Here is a 15,410-nt window from a genome sequence, read left to right as displayed (position 1 = left end):
TGTGCTTTATTCTGGCACCCTAAAAGTTCTGTTTAGCTTTATTCGTACAAAGCAGTATGAAGAAGCAAGTCTAAAGTCATTACTGTGTCTTCATTACGTTTACCTTAAACACAAAATTAGGAAAAACACAACTATTTATTATTCCTCAAGTTTATTTTAGATAAGATATAGGTCATGTATGAAGGTGATTTGCTGCTAGGAGAACACCAAGTAATGACGACTGTTAAAACCTCAGCATTTGGGTGCTGAGGAAAAAAAATAGTATTCAGTATTCAGAAACAGGAAGACCTTTCCTTAAAGTGCAGAATCTTTTTAACCATGAAGTAATTTAAATTGGCATATTCACAAAACACAGTATTCGTTTAACATTTTTTTCCGTGAAAAAAGCAAAGATACATAATTCTTCAAAATGCCAATCGAAGATTCAAATTTCCTACCGCTAGCGAAGTGGGATCAATGACAGAGAGCAACTGGTGTCGTTTCAAACCTTGTCTGCACCATTTCAGTTCAGTACATCGGGAATCACCTACATCGGAACTTGTTTCGTAATACGACCTTACGCTGAAAATACGTAGCATATATGCTTGGAGTAGGTAAGTTTGGCTTCATGTGGGTACATGTGATACCGACCACAGCATCAAAATATCAAGATGCAGGTTTCACCCACGAATCTTAAGGAAAACACTTCTGAAAACAGACCGGTCCTCGAGGTGAAACACCTCGGCGGTTTAAAACCCCGCAGCCATATGACCAGATCTGGCACAGGGTATTCTGTGTTCCGAGTAGGTCGGGTACAGCCAAATAAAAAAATAAAAGCACCGAGTACCTTGGGGCTGATTTTGCCCAACCACGCAGCTGCCTGCTTTCTTCATGGGAAACTGACGCTGCTATTGATATGAAAGCTTGTGTCTTAAAAATTGCTACCAAATATTTTCTGCCGCCTCCCTCCCCTCAGCTGGTTAACACCGATAGCTGAACATTTATTACTTTCCCAGGCTAATTAACTGTTCCGCAGGGAGGTGCCGGAGCTGGTGCTGGGCGACGCGGGGCCCGCCTCCGCCGGCGCGTCATCAGCGTGCGCCGGGCAGCGGCGAGGCCGGCGGTGAGCGAGCGAGGGGGCGAGTGAGAGGGGTCGCGTCTCCTCCCGGGCTCGGGCTCCTCCCGTCCGACCGGTGGTCCCTGCGCTGCTGGGCGGTGGTGGCGGGGCCGTGGCGGGTAGGGATAGGCCAGGCCCAGCCTCGTGGGCTTCGGTCCTTCGTACGAGGCCCGGGGGGGGTGGGGGGGGGGCGGTGCGGGAGGTCGCGAGGCGGAATTGTGGCGGGATGGAGAGCCTGGGCCGGAGGGTAGGCTGCCCAGTGGGTTATGAGAAGGGCTGTCCGTCCTTCTTCGTCGGCTCTGCGGGACGGGAAGGAGCGGGTTGGCCTCTTACGGATGCGTAAAAGACGCACTGAGAGAGGACCTCATTAATGTGTATCCATACCTAAAGAGGGGTGGCAAGAAAATGAAGCCGGGATCCTCTTGGTGGTGCCAACCACTAGGACGAGAGGCAACGGGCGAAAACTGATGCACAGAGAGTTCCACCTGAATATGAGGAAGAACTCTACTGTGCGAGGGACCATGCACTGGAACAGGTTGCCCAGAGAGGTTGTAGAGTTTCCCTCGCTGGAGATATTCAAGGACCATCTGGATGCAATCCTGTGTCACGTGCTCTAGGACGACCGCTCTTGAGCAGGGAGGTTGGAGCAGTCCCTTCCAGCCTTCCCCTTGCCATGATTCTGTGTGGTGCTCTCAGCACGTGGACGATCCCTTGTCTCTCTGAGGAGTTCCAGTGTGTTTCCCAGTGTGTGTCGGTGCATTGCTATGCCCGGTGGCATTTAGGGTTGCAGGGTACGTGAAGGACAGCTAAACCAGGCCACCTCTCTGCAAGACACACAACTGTGGGTCACTGCTGACCTTATCAGCGGTGTTATTTTGCTGCACGAGCAGCACGAACTCAAGTTATTTAGCTACAACTGTGATCTTAGTTCAGCTCTGTGTTTTAGAAGAGCTGCTGTTTCCTAGTGCTAATGGGTGACTGTTTATATCTTACTAGAATGTACTGACTCAAAAAGACTGTAACACATGTGGATTAAGGTGCCACTATGATTATGGTATAGCATACTTGAAAGCTGTAGAGTATAATGAATTCTTTCCAGTTCTCTTAAATGGAGTGACACAGTGGGAATTTTAACAAGGTGGTCTGTAAAGTGCTGATCAGACTATAAAAGAAGGAACTGTCAAGCTTATCCTTCTGTTTTCAATGCCATAATTTTCCCACTTGAATTTATACTGAAAAAAACTGTGAAGATCAGGTTAATAATCCTTGCAGTAATATTAAACAAAACCATCCAAGAGCCATTCTCATAAGGAAGCTTCAAGAATGTTATTCACTAGGATAAAGGTTAGGAGTTCTTGCCTTCTGTGTCAGACAGAACAGCAGTACAGAAAATGGCAGCCTCAAAAAAATTACAAGGAAATATTAATGTTCTGGTCTAGACTTAGATTGGGTGGGGGAAAAAAGTGTTTACTATATCTCTGGTGGTAGAGTAACTCCCTTAAAATTCATGGTTTCAAGCACATTTACATGTTAGGATAGGATTACTTAAAGCTTGGTAGAATGTTTGTGGAGTATAAGTAACTATTTAGTCTGATGCTGTGAAGGAATACTTGTCTCCAAATAAGTCTGAAAAATCAAAACCATTACAGGGCATTAAGAAGTGATTGAAGAATAGCACTGAGTTATTACTCTTGATTTGGTAATCATACACATCTATATTAGGATTTGAAGGGTGGAATTTCTTCTCTTCCTATTATCCTTCTACCCACAGTCTGTTCCCAGGATTTCTAATACCTTAGATCAGTGAAAAGGTAGATTAGGTTAGCTAGTGTGTCAGAGGGGAAGAAAAGATAATAAGGCTTATCTTGTTTCTGATGGCACCATTGTTACATGAGTGATGTGTAAGAAATTATTGAATTTTATGTTTCCTGCAAGGAAATTCTTTACATTGGCAGGAGGAAGGAAAGAAAATACTATTTGCCGAGTGTTAGTGTTTAAAATCCTGCTTAATAGAAAATTGTGCTGTCTCTGTCCTTGGGGGTTTTCTATAGCAGATTGGTAAAGCTCTGAGAAACCTGATGTTACTTTGCTTTTGAGAAATTGAACTAGATGACTTTCTGAAGTCTATTTCAACCTGAATTATCCCATGTCCTCTGTATCAAATACAAACTATATTTGTTTGTATTTACTTTTAAGGAAGAGTTTTCATTTTCTGTTAGCTTTAAATTGAGATATTGAAATGATTGTGTATGTCTTGGGGAAAAAAAACCCCAAACACCAAAACCCAAACTGATGGGCATGTTGTGTGTTTTTTGTTTAGAACATGGATTCACAGAAGGATGTTCAGCCTCCAAAGCAGCAGCCAATGATTTACATTTGTGGAGGTAAAGAAAAGACTTTAGTGATTTTCTTTTTTTTATTACATGTTACTGGAGATTTAGTGTTTTAATAATGAAGCCATTATAGTGAAGAGTACATGAATGCAAATAATTGCAGTGTGCATCCCGATGATCTTTAAAGTTTTACACGTTGATAGTAACATGTATGGGTTACCACATGGATATGGATGTGGAAGTAATTTCCTTAGATCTTGTGTAGCTGTGTGGAGCTCCTCCATTTCCAGAGTATACTTTCTCTAAGTGTCCGCTTGTGGTGCAAATAGTGGACCTTCCATTCAGTGCATCTCAGTCTTTTACTGAAAATGCTATATGGGCACTCAGCTTTTACTGAAATACAGTAGTCAAATTCTCTCTTACCGATAGGTAAGTCAACAACTTACAAATTGGTGATTTTGAGTCAGCACTTCAGGAATCTCTGAAATATTTTGTCTTTTAAGAAAATAAACTGTGGGCTTTTGGAGGGCTGAGCTAAAATTTTTGTTAGTAGGCAGTCTAGTATCAAGAGTGGAATGTGTTCTGTGCAGTAATATTTTGGTCATTTTTAGCAAGATTCTCTTTGACCTTAATATAAGTTAAACTTGCTTTTTCTATTTTTCTCAGTGTCTTGGTGTCATTTAGCTTTTGATACAGATTCATTACAATTAGTATGTTTGCCACAAACAGAAATTGATTATTTTGACTTTTGAAAGTTATCTGTGCATTAACAATGCTGGTTTTGTTTACCCACTGTCTTTGTCTTTCTCTATAACATTAGAATGTCATACAGAAAATGAAATAAAGGCAAGAGATCCTATCAGATGCAGAGAATGTGGCTACAGAATAATGTACAAGAAAAGGACAAAAAGACGTATCCTTTTACAAGTGCACTTGAAAGCATTTGGGAAGCTGTGGGTGGAGATAAGGTATGTAAGGGAAACAGAAAGGAAGGTTTGAGTAATTATGTAACAATCCTTCAAGGCAAAAAATCAATGCAGGAGAGCAAACTACTATGGGGCAATCTCTGCAGAGTGATTTGGCACCTTCCTTTCTTTCCTGGCACTTTCTCTTTTTTTCCATTTTCTATGCAAATATAGTAAGTTATGATAGTCTGCTGGGTGATGTACTGTGAATTGTTGATATTATTCAGCCTTTTATTAAAGATAGCTTTTGGAGTATTTTTATGTAGTTAGTTGTGACCTTAGATTTAGGCAGTCTCTCTCTTTTGTTCCCCTCCCCATCTTTTTTTTTCAACCACGACACTTTTTTTGTCTTTAACTGAGCTATTCCAGTGGTGGTTTTTGATGCCCGATGATATCTGCTGAAGATACAGTGACTTCATGATGCAGTTTAATCTTTCTGATAACTTTTCTCTGTAAAACTATTTGTGTACAAATGCACACTCTTATTTGTCTTTTAAGAGATTATTAAAGTTTACTGTAATACTAAATTTTGTCTATACCATCTTCCAGCAATAGATTTCTAAAGCTGTTGTTTAAATTGTCAGAGTATGCAGTATTTTTTAAGTTCGGTCATTTTGTATTCTTTTTGACTTAACTGTGTTTTCATTACTGTCATCTAAACTTTACTTGCATTTTAACTTTGTTAAATGTTCTTTGGACTTCTGTGAATTGCATAAAATAACTGTGGTTTGAATAAATTCCACTGAAAATAAATAGAGGGCTACACAAGGCTAGGTCTGAAGTACAGATCTGGATTTCTTGAGAAAATCTCAAGGGACTTGAGAGCACCCAGTTGTGGATGTGTTAAAAGTATGGATGTCTTGTGTGGAAGTGTCAAAAAAATCATCTCTTGGGAAAGAAGAGGGAGAGGGAGGCAAGGTAAACATTAAGAAACAATGTGGAAACAGAAATTATGAAAGTGCTGTTTGACTTGTACTCAAGGAAAAAAAATGTCTTACAAAGATAAATTAGGTAGCATCCCAAAACTAAAATAGCATCTTGTTTTGCTTTTCATATGACTTCTCGGGGGTCTGTAAAAGAGGGATCAAAGTGGTGATTTTGTTTTGAGAAGCTGAAACGTTTTGCATCTGGCTGTTTGGAAGGTGTGTTATGTAATAGTACTAAATTCTGCTACAAAATACTGCTGAACTGTGTGTGCTTGTTCTCAATTTGGATGGTGCTAATGATGCTGTTATGTTGAGATACTGTGTTTAACTCATGACTGTAATAAGGTATCTTTGTTAAGGTGTGCATCACTGTACTGGCTCATAAATGAGCTGCAGTGGCTTATTATAGGGGATAAAGAAAAGCAGTCAGAGATGATGTTTTGGAACTGTTTGGTTAAGATTTTCTTAGGTATCTGATCTTTGCTGTTAAGACTAGGTTTTTCTGGGAAACCAGATACATTCGGGTATAAATGATAACCTTTTTGCTACACCAGCCTGGCCCGCATAGTGTGCATCTTATGCCTGCATAACAGACAGAAGGGTCACTACTGCTATGGCTGCTCAGAAAGGTGAGGAGGAGAGGGCAGGAGCAGCGCTGTCGAAGGTTTGGCAGGATTCAGGCGCGGGTTTGGCCGTACTGCGGGCACAGTGGGTACTTCTTTCTGCCAGACGTGGAGAAGAGCATCCTCTGCCATCGGGGACCTGCTGTAGGGAGCAGCACCGGGAACTGCAGGGCTGACGGGCAGCACTGGTATGGGCACGGGGGGGCGCCGGCATTGGAAGGGGACTACCTGAGTAAAAATACTACACTGGAAACAGGAGAGTGACGTTTATTAAACCTTCACGCCCAGGTGTTGTATTTCTGGCCCCCCGGAGCAGGTGGGGGCGGGCGGCGCCGCTGTTCCCCTCAGCCCTGACCGCAGCCGCGCCTGCGCGGCGGGGAGCGAGGGTCGGGCGGCCCCGGCTGAGGCGAGAAACGGGCAGCGCCCGTGTCCCGGAGGCAGCGCGGCACCGGGCAGGTGGGTGCTGGAGTCGGGCAGGTGACGCCGATGTCGCCGCTGGAGTTCGGCGGGGCTCTGTGGGAGCCTCGCCGGGGTGTCCCTGGGGAGGACAGCGCCGTGTCCGCGCCGCCATGTTGTACATAGCAGCAGTTGCTAAGCTCGGGCTGGCGGCGCTGCCCGGGCCCCGGCGGTGGGTGCCGCTCCCAAAGTAAATTCCTGACTCTGGGGGAAGGGGGATGTGTGGAAGGTGCGTTGGAGGGGGGCGCACCGGGCTGTGGTTGTGCCGTGCACCCGAGCAGCCGCGGTGTCCGTGTCAGCGCCGTGCCCTGGTCAGCTCCCTCGCCTCCATGGGAATGTTGAAACGGGAGAAAACGCTGATTCGTGATGAGCTTTTTACTCCTGCGTAATTATTTACTGCATTCGTACGGCTTTCCATGCATGTTGTTCCTTTTTCAGTACTGAAACTGTTAAGTCTTGGGGCAGAATCTCTATTATGGTCACCTAATTACGACTAGTTATTATTTAAGTGATACTGTATTGTAAACATTTTTTGTGCAACTATAAATTAATAGATGTAGTTATGCTAGATATTAGAACGCAGTTATTTTAACTGGGTTTATATTTGCACATAGTTGTTATCACACATTAGCTAGCTGCCCTTATTGTACTTGTTAAAAATAACTTATCACTTTATGCACTATATAAATGGGGAAAGAGTGAAGAATTTCAGCTCCATAGAGCTTGGGATCAAAACAGAAAAAGATGCAGATGAACCAATCAAAGGAACGGGGAGACAGAAGTGTCCCATTTGAACCCCTCACTTCATCAGTTACCTACTTACTGGAAAAGGCTTATATTACTACTGTAATATAATCAGAGGCCCAGAAAATGCAGTTAGTAAGCAAAGAAAATTGGATTTATTTTTGCTACAGAGAAGGCAAAGGTTATTATTTCTTTAGATACTGTTGGTTATCGTCTTCCCTCTGAAAAAAGCAGTGTCCTGCACCATCTTATCCTTCATGCTTATCATACTTGCTTAAATAGCTAATATTATATTGTATTTAAAGAAAAATTGAGAACGTGGTAGGCAAATATTGGCAATTTTTCTTTAAGCAGTCTTTCTGAATTGTTCTGCTTTGCAGAAGCAGTAGAGTTACATATACTCTTCATACAAAGCATCTGTCATACGCAACCATACTTCTGTCAGTGAACTCTGTCAAGGACAGCTCGTATGATCAGGTCTTCAAATCTGAATTTTTTTCTTTTGTGGCAGTAGATCTACTTGCATAAGAGAGTGGAGTATGAGCAGGTTTATTCCTTAAATTGGCATTGCTTCAAAATGTAACTAAGTGCCTACAGGATCACTAAATTTTTTCCTTTTAATATTTAGTTATGGGTGATGAGTCAGTACCATTTTTGCTGGACCAAGGAACCACTAAAACATATCAAATACCTATTAGTCATCTGGACTACAAATTCATTGAAAAATGCACAGATGTTAAGCACCTGGAAAAAATTCTCAGAGTATTAAGGTAAACATATTTTCTTATCTTCATAATAATTATATTCCTGTTCTGTAAAATTTGAGGGAACCCTTACCTAAATACTCTTATTTGCCTGAACCTTTTTGTGACTTTCTAATTTAAAAATTAAAATACAAAGTTATAGTAATCATGTTAAAAGTGTCCCAATGATAGCACTAGAAATCCATGTCCTGATTTAACCATTGAAAAAGTTTGAGTAACTGAATGTCAGTTTTTTCTCAAAATGCTGCTGCTGTATTTTGGTTCTATTATGATCCATCTTGCCTGACTCTGGTAATTTCAGATGCCACACCTGTTTAACTTTTGCTGAAAATGACACAAAATTTTTTTTATGAGCACTGTGATGATAATTTGAACTGTATATGTATGGACATTGGAAAATGGTTGAGGGTTGACTGGAATTTTCTGATGAAAATGTTATTAGATGACAGTAAAATTGAGTTGTAACAGGGAAATAGTCCTCTACAGTCACTGTAGTGACTACAGATGGAGGGAAATATGGAGGACACAGTGCAGTTTAGTTCTTTTTTGTTAACTTTTATATCTTTGCATTTGAAAGGTCTGGTGAAGAGGGATGTTACCCTGAACTTACGGAGGCTTGTGAAAAGCGTATTGAGCGTTTAGATCCAAAGAGCAGAGCTCTGAGAACAGATAAACCTGCAGCCACACCTTCTGATTTCACAGCTGAGGAGTGGGAAACAATTAATGATGAGCTGATGGTACAGTATCTAATTTATAATGGTCCATAATATTGTCACTCTGATGTATCAATCTTCCTCTTCTTGTGCGTAAATAGAATGTAATTATTTGATTAAATGAGGAAATGATCAAAGGATTATGTTGTGGTTTTTTAATTGTTTTCTTGAGTTAATGTCACTGAACCTTTAGTGCCTATTTTAACTCTACAGATATTTTTTTGGTAGGTTACTTTGTATTTAAAAAAAAATATTGCTTTTTTCCTTAATTGCTTTTCCCTGTTAATAGCAATGTTTTGTAAGTATAGTTGTTAGGGTGACTGTAGACTGTAAAGTATATCTTCTCTACTACCTTAAGGTACAGATATATTATTTATTTATTTTCAGAGCTGGCTGACAGAAATGAATGAAGATGATAAGAAATCACAGTTCCTGAGAACAGACACACCAAATGAAAATCAAGATAACTTGCCTCCCATTCGTTGTTCCAGCAGCTGTCTTCCTGCTAATCAGGTATCTCCAGTTTTCTAATGTGTGTTAATTATATGTTTTTCTAAAATTGGGAAATTTTATATGTACAAACTTCCAATCATTGAGCCTTTCTTACTAGATTTATTTTGTTAACCAGGAAATAAAAACCTTTAGGCTCCCTTGTGAGAGACCAACGCTTAAACAAAAGTGCTTTCTTTGTACTAGCTTGTGTCTTGTAATAATGTTTTAATTCCGATCAGGAATTCACTGCTGGAGCAGATCTCCTTAAACACCCTTTTATGATCTTTGATTCATGTTTCAAAATGGTTTTTAAGCATATGAATCAAGTTCCTTTTTGGATGAAATTATGCCAGGAGATTTTCTCCAGCTGCCAGTATGCTTTTGTTCCATGGGGCCAGACAGGAGCTAGTCCAAAATAAATACCCTGAAACACATAAAGTGAGGATGTTAGATCTTCTGCACCAATTGTTTCATTCTATAGCCACTTCTGTATTGGGTTGTGCTGCCTTTGATTGCCCTTTTTTTTTTTACCTTGAGTTGCCATTCCCACTGCAGTCATATAGCATACTTCCTAATTTAGCAATTAAGCACACTTAACAAATCTTCAGAATTAAGAACAAATACTTACATTTTTCCTAGGTATTAGTTTCCTTATTTTTTTTTTCAGTTTATTTATCTGCCTAAAATCAGTTTTGTCTGTGACTGGCTTTTCTTGCTAATACTAAATGTAGTGCTACTGGAGGGATTGGCAGATAAATAGATATAGGATGGGATTTTTCTGAATTGTCAGGTGTTTTCATAGATCACTTCAGTCTGATTCTCAAAATTTTCTTTGAAATTCTGGGACACTGCTATAACAAATTCCTTGAAGTATTGTTCTTTTCGGATGTTTGGGAGTCAGAAACGTTATGGAAGGATCCTTACAGGTCATGTGATATTTCTTATTAATTGTTTTGGTGTTGGTTTTTTTTTTAATAATTATGTATTAGTAAATGCCTGATTTTTGTTCCTATGTTGTCAGAAACTACTTCTTGTTGTCAGCTAGTACTTAGACATTGGACCAAGACATTTGGGATAGCAAGGCAATCTTAGTATTGAGACTAAAGCATGCTTTTGTTTTGTTTGTTTTGTGGTTTTTTATGTCATTAATCTGTATTCTTTCACATTTTGCAATATATGTTCCTCTTGACTATCCCATTATGCTGAGATGGAGAGTGCCACTGTAGCTTTACTGTTGATTCATGTCCTGTATGAGTGCTTGTTTCAACAGAAAATGGTAAATAAAATACCATGTGAACTCAGTGAATCCAGATTAGAATGTAAGCATAAAATAATGGAGAGTGTCTTGAAATCTAGGATACACGGTTTTACTAAAGAGGATGTGTTCTCCTTTCAAAGATAAAAATATTTATTCACATTTTTTCTCCTACTGTAAACCATGCAACAGTCTTCAGGTCAAGCTTTGTTCTTTTGTTCTTCACCTTTTGTTCTCCATACAAGGTTTAGGTGTTAGCAGTATTACTCAGGAAACCTAGATATAGCCTTACACTTTATCTGTGGCATGTGATTTCCATTCCTTTTGTCCAAGCAAATGGCCTCTGAAGTAACTGTAACCTGTCCTGGAAGAGAGAAGGGAGGCCTGAAACTAAGTTTTAGAATTCAGTCTTTTTATGCAGCAGTACAGTTACATCACTACTAGATCAATACTGAATAAAAAGAAACTGTTTGTATAGCATACACTAAATTTATATTTGTAATATGAAATCTCAAAAAAATTTGAATGTACATAATCGGCTTTTTTTTCTTTTCTTTCTCTTTGATAAAGCTATGTGTAATCTTACAATTTTTAAACATGTTTTGCTAATCAGTCAGGACTAATTAATTTTCAGATGGGCATCATATAATTTTTTAAGTGGTATCAAGTTTAAGGTTGGCATGATAAATTTCTCCTCTCTGCTAGAAAGAAATGCACAAATCTTTCTGTGATTTTATGTTATCGCTTGACTGGAGACTATTCCTCTGATCCAATGCATAAGAAGTTCAGCATCTTCAATTAAGCCAATTTTGGAAATCCTTATTGACCCTAAAACACTGGATTGCACCAATAGATACCAGTTTTATAAATGGAAGCATCTTGTTTTATCTATAAACAGATTTTCTTGCTGATACAAAATGTAGGTAGAGTTTCAGTTCACTGCTGATAGCTTATAATTCTATATGGTGTTTTCTTTTTATTGGTGTGAAGTCATGGGCAAGATTTTCCAAAAATGAATAGAAAAAGAATTAAGTTTATGCAATATTTTCCTCTTTAACACAATGTGGAAGTTTCTGTCTTACATCCCTGTTTTTCTGTCACACTGCCTTACTTCTTCAGGAGAGAACTAAAGCATGGGTTTAAAGATATTCATGTTCAAATAGGGTTTTCAGCATAGGTTCTTTTGCCAAATGTGGTTTCCTAATACTATTCCAGAAAGATTTCTGTCCTCAGATACCTCCTCATGCTACTGTCCAGGGCATGCAACATGCATTCCAAGGTCTACGTTATAAAAATTCACTGTGATAGGATCTATATAGCCCTCATGTTATTTTGGATATTCTGAACTAAAAAAGAATACTTGTTGGCTGACACATTATAGCAGTGTCTTAGGCCAGCATGCAGGGCCCACAGGAGATCCAAGGACAAATTCTGTGTCACCTGAACAGCCAGTCTCTGTGTTGCTCTTTGGCCCATTGAAAATGTCCTATGGGCTTCAGAACCTGTGAGATCCATGCGTTGTGAGTTCTGGCACGAAAAACGACAAGCACAAAGATTTTTACTTTTTTTTAGTCCCACAGCATGCAAACATATATTTTTCATTGGATGAGATGCTCTGAAATATTACTGATGGAGAAATTCCTGACTCTGCTGGAACCACAACTTGATAACAATTGTCTCAAGAATATGAAGCCTACAATTTTTAAAATTGTGAATTTTTGAGTCAATACTTTTGCCTTATTCCTTAAAAGTACATGCTGTAGTTCTTTCCCTAAGTTGAAGTTGCATTACTGTAAGTACCTTATGCATTTTCTTCTGACAGTTTCAGCATTTTTGTGCTCATTTAAATTAATGACTTCTGGTTTGAAAAAAAAGATTTGGTATTTATTAAATTGGTACATTTGTAATATACACCAGGATGCATATATAATGATAACTCATGTTTCAGGAAGGCATATTTAGGAGTTCCCTCCTCCAGACATGCTCTGATCACTAAAGGTATTTGTCATTTTGTCAAGCTTCTTGAAAGACAGAACATTAAGAGTAATTCTGAAGTTATACACTATAAAAGTTTGTGTAACCTAACATTATAGATAGTCAGAAGTGTTTACAGGAAGGGTCACATTTGCATGATGTAAATTGAGTTGTTTACAAGCAACTACAGAAGTATGTCCTTGTTACAGCATCACCATTGGTAAAGCAAGTTTAAGAAGCTGCTGCTTGTTTCTTTGCACCAGTTGAACTGGTACAGATATTTGGGGATTGTACTGTGATCTCTATTGTTTGTTTGAATCCAGAAAATTGTAAATCTGCAACCCTACAAAGAATTACAGTGGTCTAACTTACTGAATTATGGATCATAAGGTATATGGCCAGGACAGAGTAGATGGGAGTATTTTGAACTGGCTGTTCCACTTTGAAATACCTGTTGGGAACCACACCTTGCTGTTAAGTATTTTGAAGTCAACAAGCAGGGAGGGACATATCAGAAATAAAGTCTCATGAGAGAAGTAGAATCAATGCCAAAGGTGACAGTTATGGAAATAGGTTCCATTAGTGTAGGAGATGGATTGCAATACAAGTCAGTCAAATCTGTTATTGGGACTGATTGCTGCAGGAAGATCCTAAAGATAAATATTAGGTAAGCCAAACCCCAGTGATGGAGCTTGTCTAAAAGCTAGAATGAATGTAAATCATCTTAGGAATTAGCTTTAGTGGTGTGATAAATAGTCAAAAGAAGTCCAGACACTATTTTGGAGTCAGTAATGTGTAAGTTTGTTTGTGAGGGTTCCAGGGACTATCAAAATCCATGCATTGCATTCTCCTGGAAAAGGCATGCCTCAAACTAAGTTACTGATTCAATCTTCCTGTGAAACACCTGATCACAAGGCTGGGTTTTCCCAAAACTGAATTCTCCCTTGCTGTGTTGAAAAGATGGTTGGGAAGGTGGCATCACAAGATACTAATTAGGAAAGAGCAGTCTCTGAAAGTTTTATTCAGTGCCTCTGTGACATGTAACAGGGCAATGGAGAGAAAGTGTGAGACTGAAGAGCTCCTCAGATTACAATGATATGTGAAATGCATGAAGATTTTCTTTAAAGCAACACAAATTACATTTTCAAGATTATGCTAAGTCACAAATAGCGCTAGTAACTCAGAATGTGTTGCAGAAACAAAACTAAAACAAAAAGGCTCTGCAATTTCTACTGGAAAAAATTATCTTACTGGCTATTTGGTTCTCTTTCAGAACAAAACACTGCAAAACAAACAAAGAAACAAGAAAAACATTCCACGGGATTACAGTGAATGGGAAAAGTATGTTAAATCCTTTATATTTAAGTTTTTAGTAAAGCTTATTTATTTGTTTAATTAGGGAACAGGGTGGCTGTATTTTCCAGAAACATAGTATTAAGGTCAGCACTTCAGGGAACTGTAACACTTCTATGAAACTTCATTTTTTCTTAATAAATATTCATTTAAAACACAAATGATGCTTTGTGTTGCTAACACCTGAGAACAAGTTAGTTTATACTTTTGGACCAGCTGTGTGAAGTACAGCAAGTCATGAGAAAAATAAAGACTGATTTTTTTTTCTCTTTTCAGATTTAATTTTTCTGTTCAGCATCAAAGATATGAATCTATAGAGGTACATAAAAGCAAGGAATTGCAATTAACTTAATTACTGAGTTTTTTGAAAGCAATTCTAGGGTTATTTTATATGGGCTTATTAATTTGATCTTCTCTATACCTAAAGCCACAATTCTGAATTAAAAACAAAACTGATGAATACTTACTCCTGCACTGAACCCTACTGACCTCAAAGAATGAGCTTCAGGCAGGTGCATCAGTTTACTCAGATGCAATTACACATAATAGAGATTTAGACAGTAGCTGTTTTGAGAGTGGATGGAGCCCTGGTATAAAGACACTCTTTGCATCATATAATGATGGCATATTACCATCCCAAGTTATGTGACAGATTGATAGCTAAATTGTTGAACACAGAGGGGGGAAAGCACATAATTCTCTGTTTTGCATGGTAGAAGCATTTCTCAAGTTCCTGAAATCTGGAATATGATGCTGTAGAATCAGAGTGAGGAGGCACAAGTTTCCAGTGCTGTAGATGGGGAGCTAAATCTAGATATCGGGAGAGTTGGGTAATGAAACTCTACCCCAAAATGCCTACAAAAACCCTGTTCTGCGTAAGATGTTCTTACAAACAGTTGTGCATATCAGTTATTTTCATGTGTGTACTGGGACCTTCCTGCTAAAATGTGGACAAAGAAAATAGGTTATCAGAATAACTTCTGCAACAATTTATTCTTTCATCCCTCTTTCCACTGTAATCCAAATTTCCAAAGTAATCATCTGTGGATTTTGTTTGCAGTTTTATATATGCAATCTTTAAGTGCTTTAGCATGCTGATAATACTACAGTTTGTGAATTTTCCCCTATAATGTATTTATTTTGGATTATGAGTATACTGAAACAGAATTTGTTTGAAAGAAATTTTCCAATTTGAAGCATATCATGTTTTCAAAACATTTTGTGGATAATTTCAAAACTTTCAAGTAGTTCTTGAGGCAATTTCTGAACAAAATGTTTAACTTCTTATTTTAAAAACACTTGAAATGTGGTTAATTTATAATAAAAAGGTAAAAGTAAGCTAGCAAAAGATCAGATTCAAACTGGAGTACAGTTAGCCCTACCTGAAAAGATTTTGATTTGGATAAATTTTCAAAATGGTATCTCTATTTCAGATAGAAATTATTTGTATTGTCAAGATCACTGTGGAAAGAAAATGCTATTTTTCATTAAGCCCTACACAAAAAAACATCAAGCATAGTGTTTCTAGTTAGTGTAGGAATTGGTTATTACCATATTTGTTTTATAGGACTATGGCAGCAATATTTCTTTATATAAATTCCTAAACACTGTTTTTAAAAGCTGCTTCTGAGTAGCTTTGGAAGTGTCTGAGACTATTTTGAAATTTCTCTCAGGTTTACTGTATTAATTGCTTTGAAGCTGTTTCTTAGGTATTTT

At 38.6% G+C, this 15,410-nt stretch overlaps 2 protein-coding genes across 6 annotated transcripts in view; both read left to right on the top strand.

Annotated features, from left to right (window-relative positions):
• Nucleotides 1-1,078: 1,078 nt before the first annotated feature.
• POLR2K (RNA polymerase II subunit K) lies at nt 1,079-5,175 on the top strand. Of its 3 annotated transcripts, none has more exons than XM_027692332.1 (4): nt 1,079-1,102; nt 3,417-3,480; nt 4,250-4,342; nt 4,764-5,175. In XM_027692332.1, the coding sequence occupies exons 2-4, from the start codon at nt 3,420-3,422 to the stop codon at nt 4,784-4,786; spliced, it is 177 nt and encodes a 58-aa protein (XP_027548133.1). In that variant the 5' UTR covers nt 1,079-1,102; nt 3,417-3,419; the 3' UTR covers nt 4,787-5,175. The 3 variants fall into 3 exon arrangements, with proteins under 3 accessions (XP_027548133.1, XP_027548131.1, XP_027548132.1); XM_027692330.1 differs by lacking the exon at nt 1,079-1,102 and adding an exon at nt 1,310-1,431; XM_027692331.1 differs by lacking the exon at nt 1,079-1,102 and adding an exon at nt 1,314-1,416.
• Nucleotides 5,176-6,287: 1,112 nt separating this feature from the next.
• SPAG1 (sperm associated antigen 1) overlaps nt 6,288-15,410 on the top strand; it is a 41,996-nt gene continuing 32,873 nt past the window's right edge. For 2 of the 3 annotated variants that reach the window (XM_027692315.1, XM_027692313.1), the window contains exons 1-5: nt 6,288-6,399; nt 7,772-7,913; nt 8,485-8,644; nt 9,008-9,133; nt 13,615-13,682. In XM_027692315.1, coding sequence (XP_027548116.1) covers nt 7,774-7,913; nt 8,485-8,644; nt 9,008-9,133; nt 13,615-13,682 — 494 coding nt within the window. In that variant the 5' untranslated portion in view covers nt 6,288-6,399; nt 7,772-7,773. Of the gene's footprint in view, nt 6,400-6,466; nt 6,590-7,771; nt 7,914-8,484; nt 8,645-9,007; nt 9,134-13,614; nt 13,683-15,410 lie in introns of those variants that run through there. The other variant, XM_027692314.1, reaches the window with a different exon arrangement.

Source organism: Neopelma chrysocephalum, unplaced genomic scaffold (genome assembly GCF_003984885.1).
Source record: "Neopelma chrysocephalum unplaced genomic scaffold, ASM398488v2 Primary Assembly neopelma1_86, whole genome shotgun sequence".
Classification (NCBI taxonomy): Eukaryota; Metazoa; Chordata; class Aves; order Passeriformes; family Pipridae; genus Neopelma; species Neopelma chrysocephalum.
This window is presented reverse-complemented; position numbering and strand designations above follow the sequence as displayed.

Coding starts and splice junctions, on each gene's coding strand:
- POLR2K (XM_027692330.1), top strand. CDS start 1,363: ATGAGAAGGGCTGTCCGTCCTTCTTCGTCGGCTCTGCGGGACGGGAAG. Junction 1,432..3,416: donor AGCGGGTTGGCCTCTTACGG/ATGCGTAAAAGA, acceptor TTTTTTGTTTAG/AACATGGATTCACAGAAGGA. Junction 4,343..4,763: donor CAAGAAAAGGACAAAAAGAC/GTATCCTTTTAC, acceptor GAGCTATTCCAG/TGGTGGTTTTTGATGCCCGA.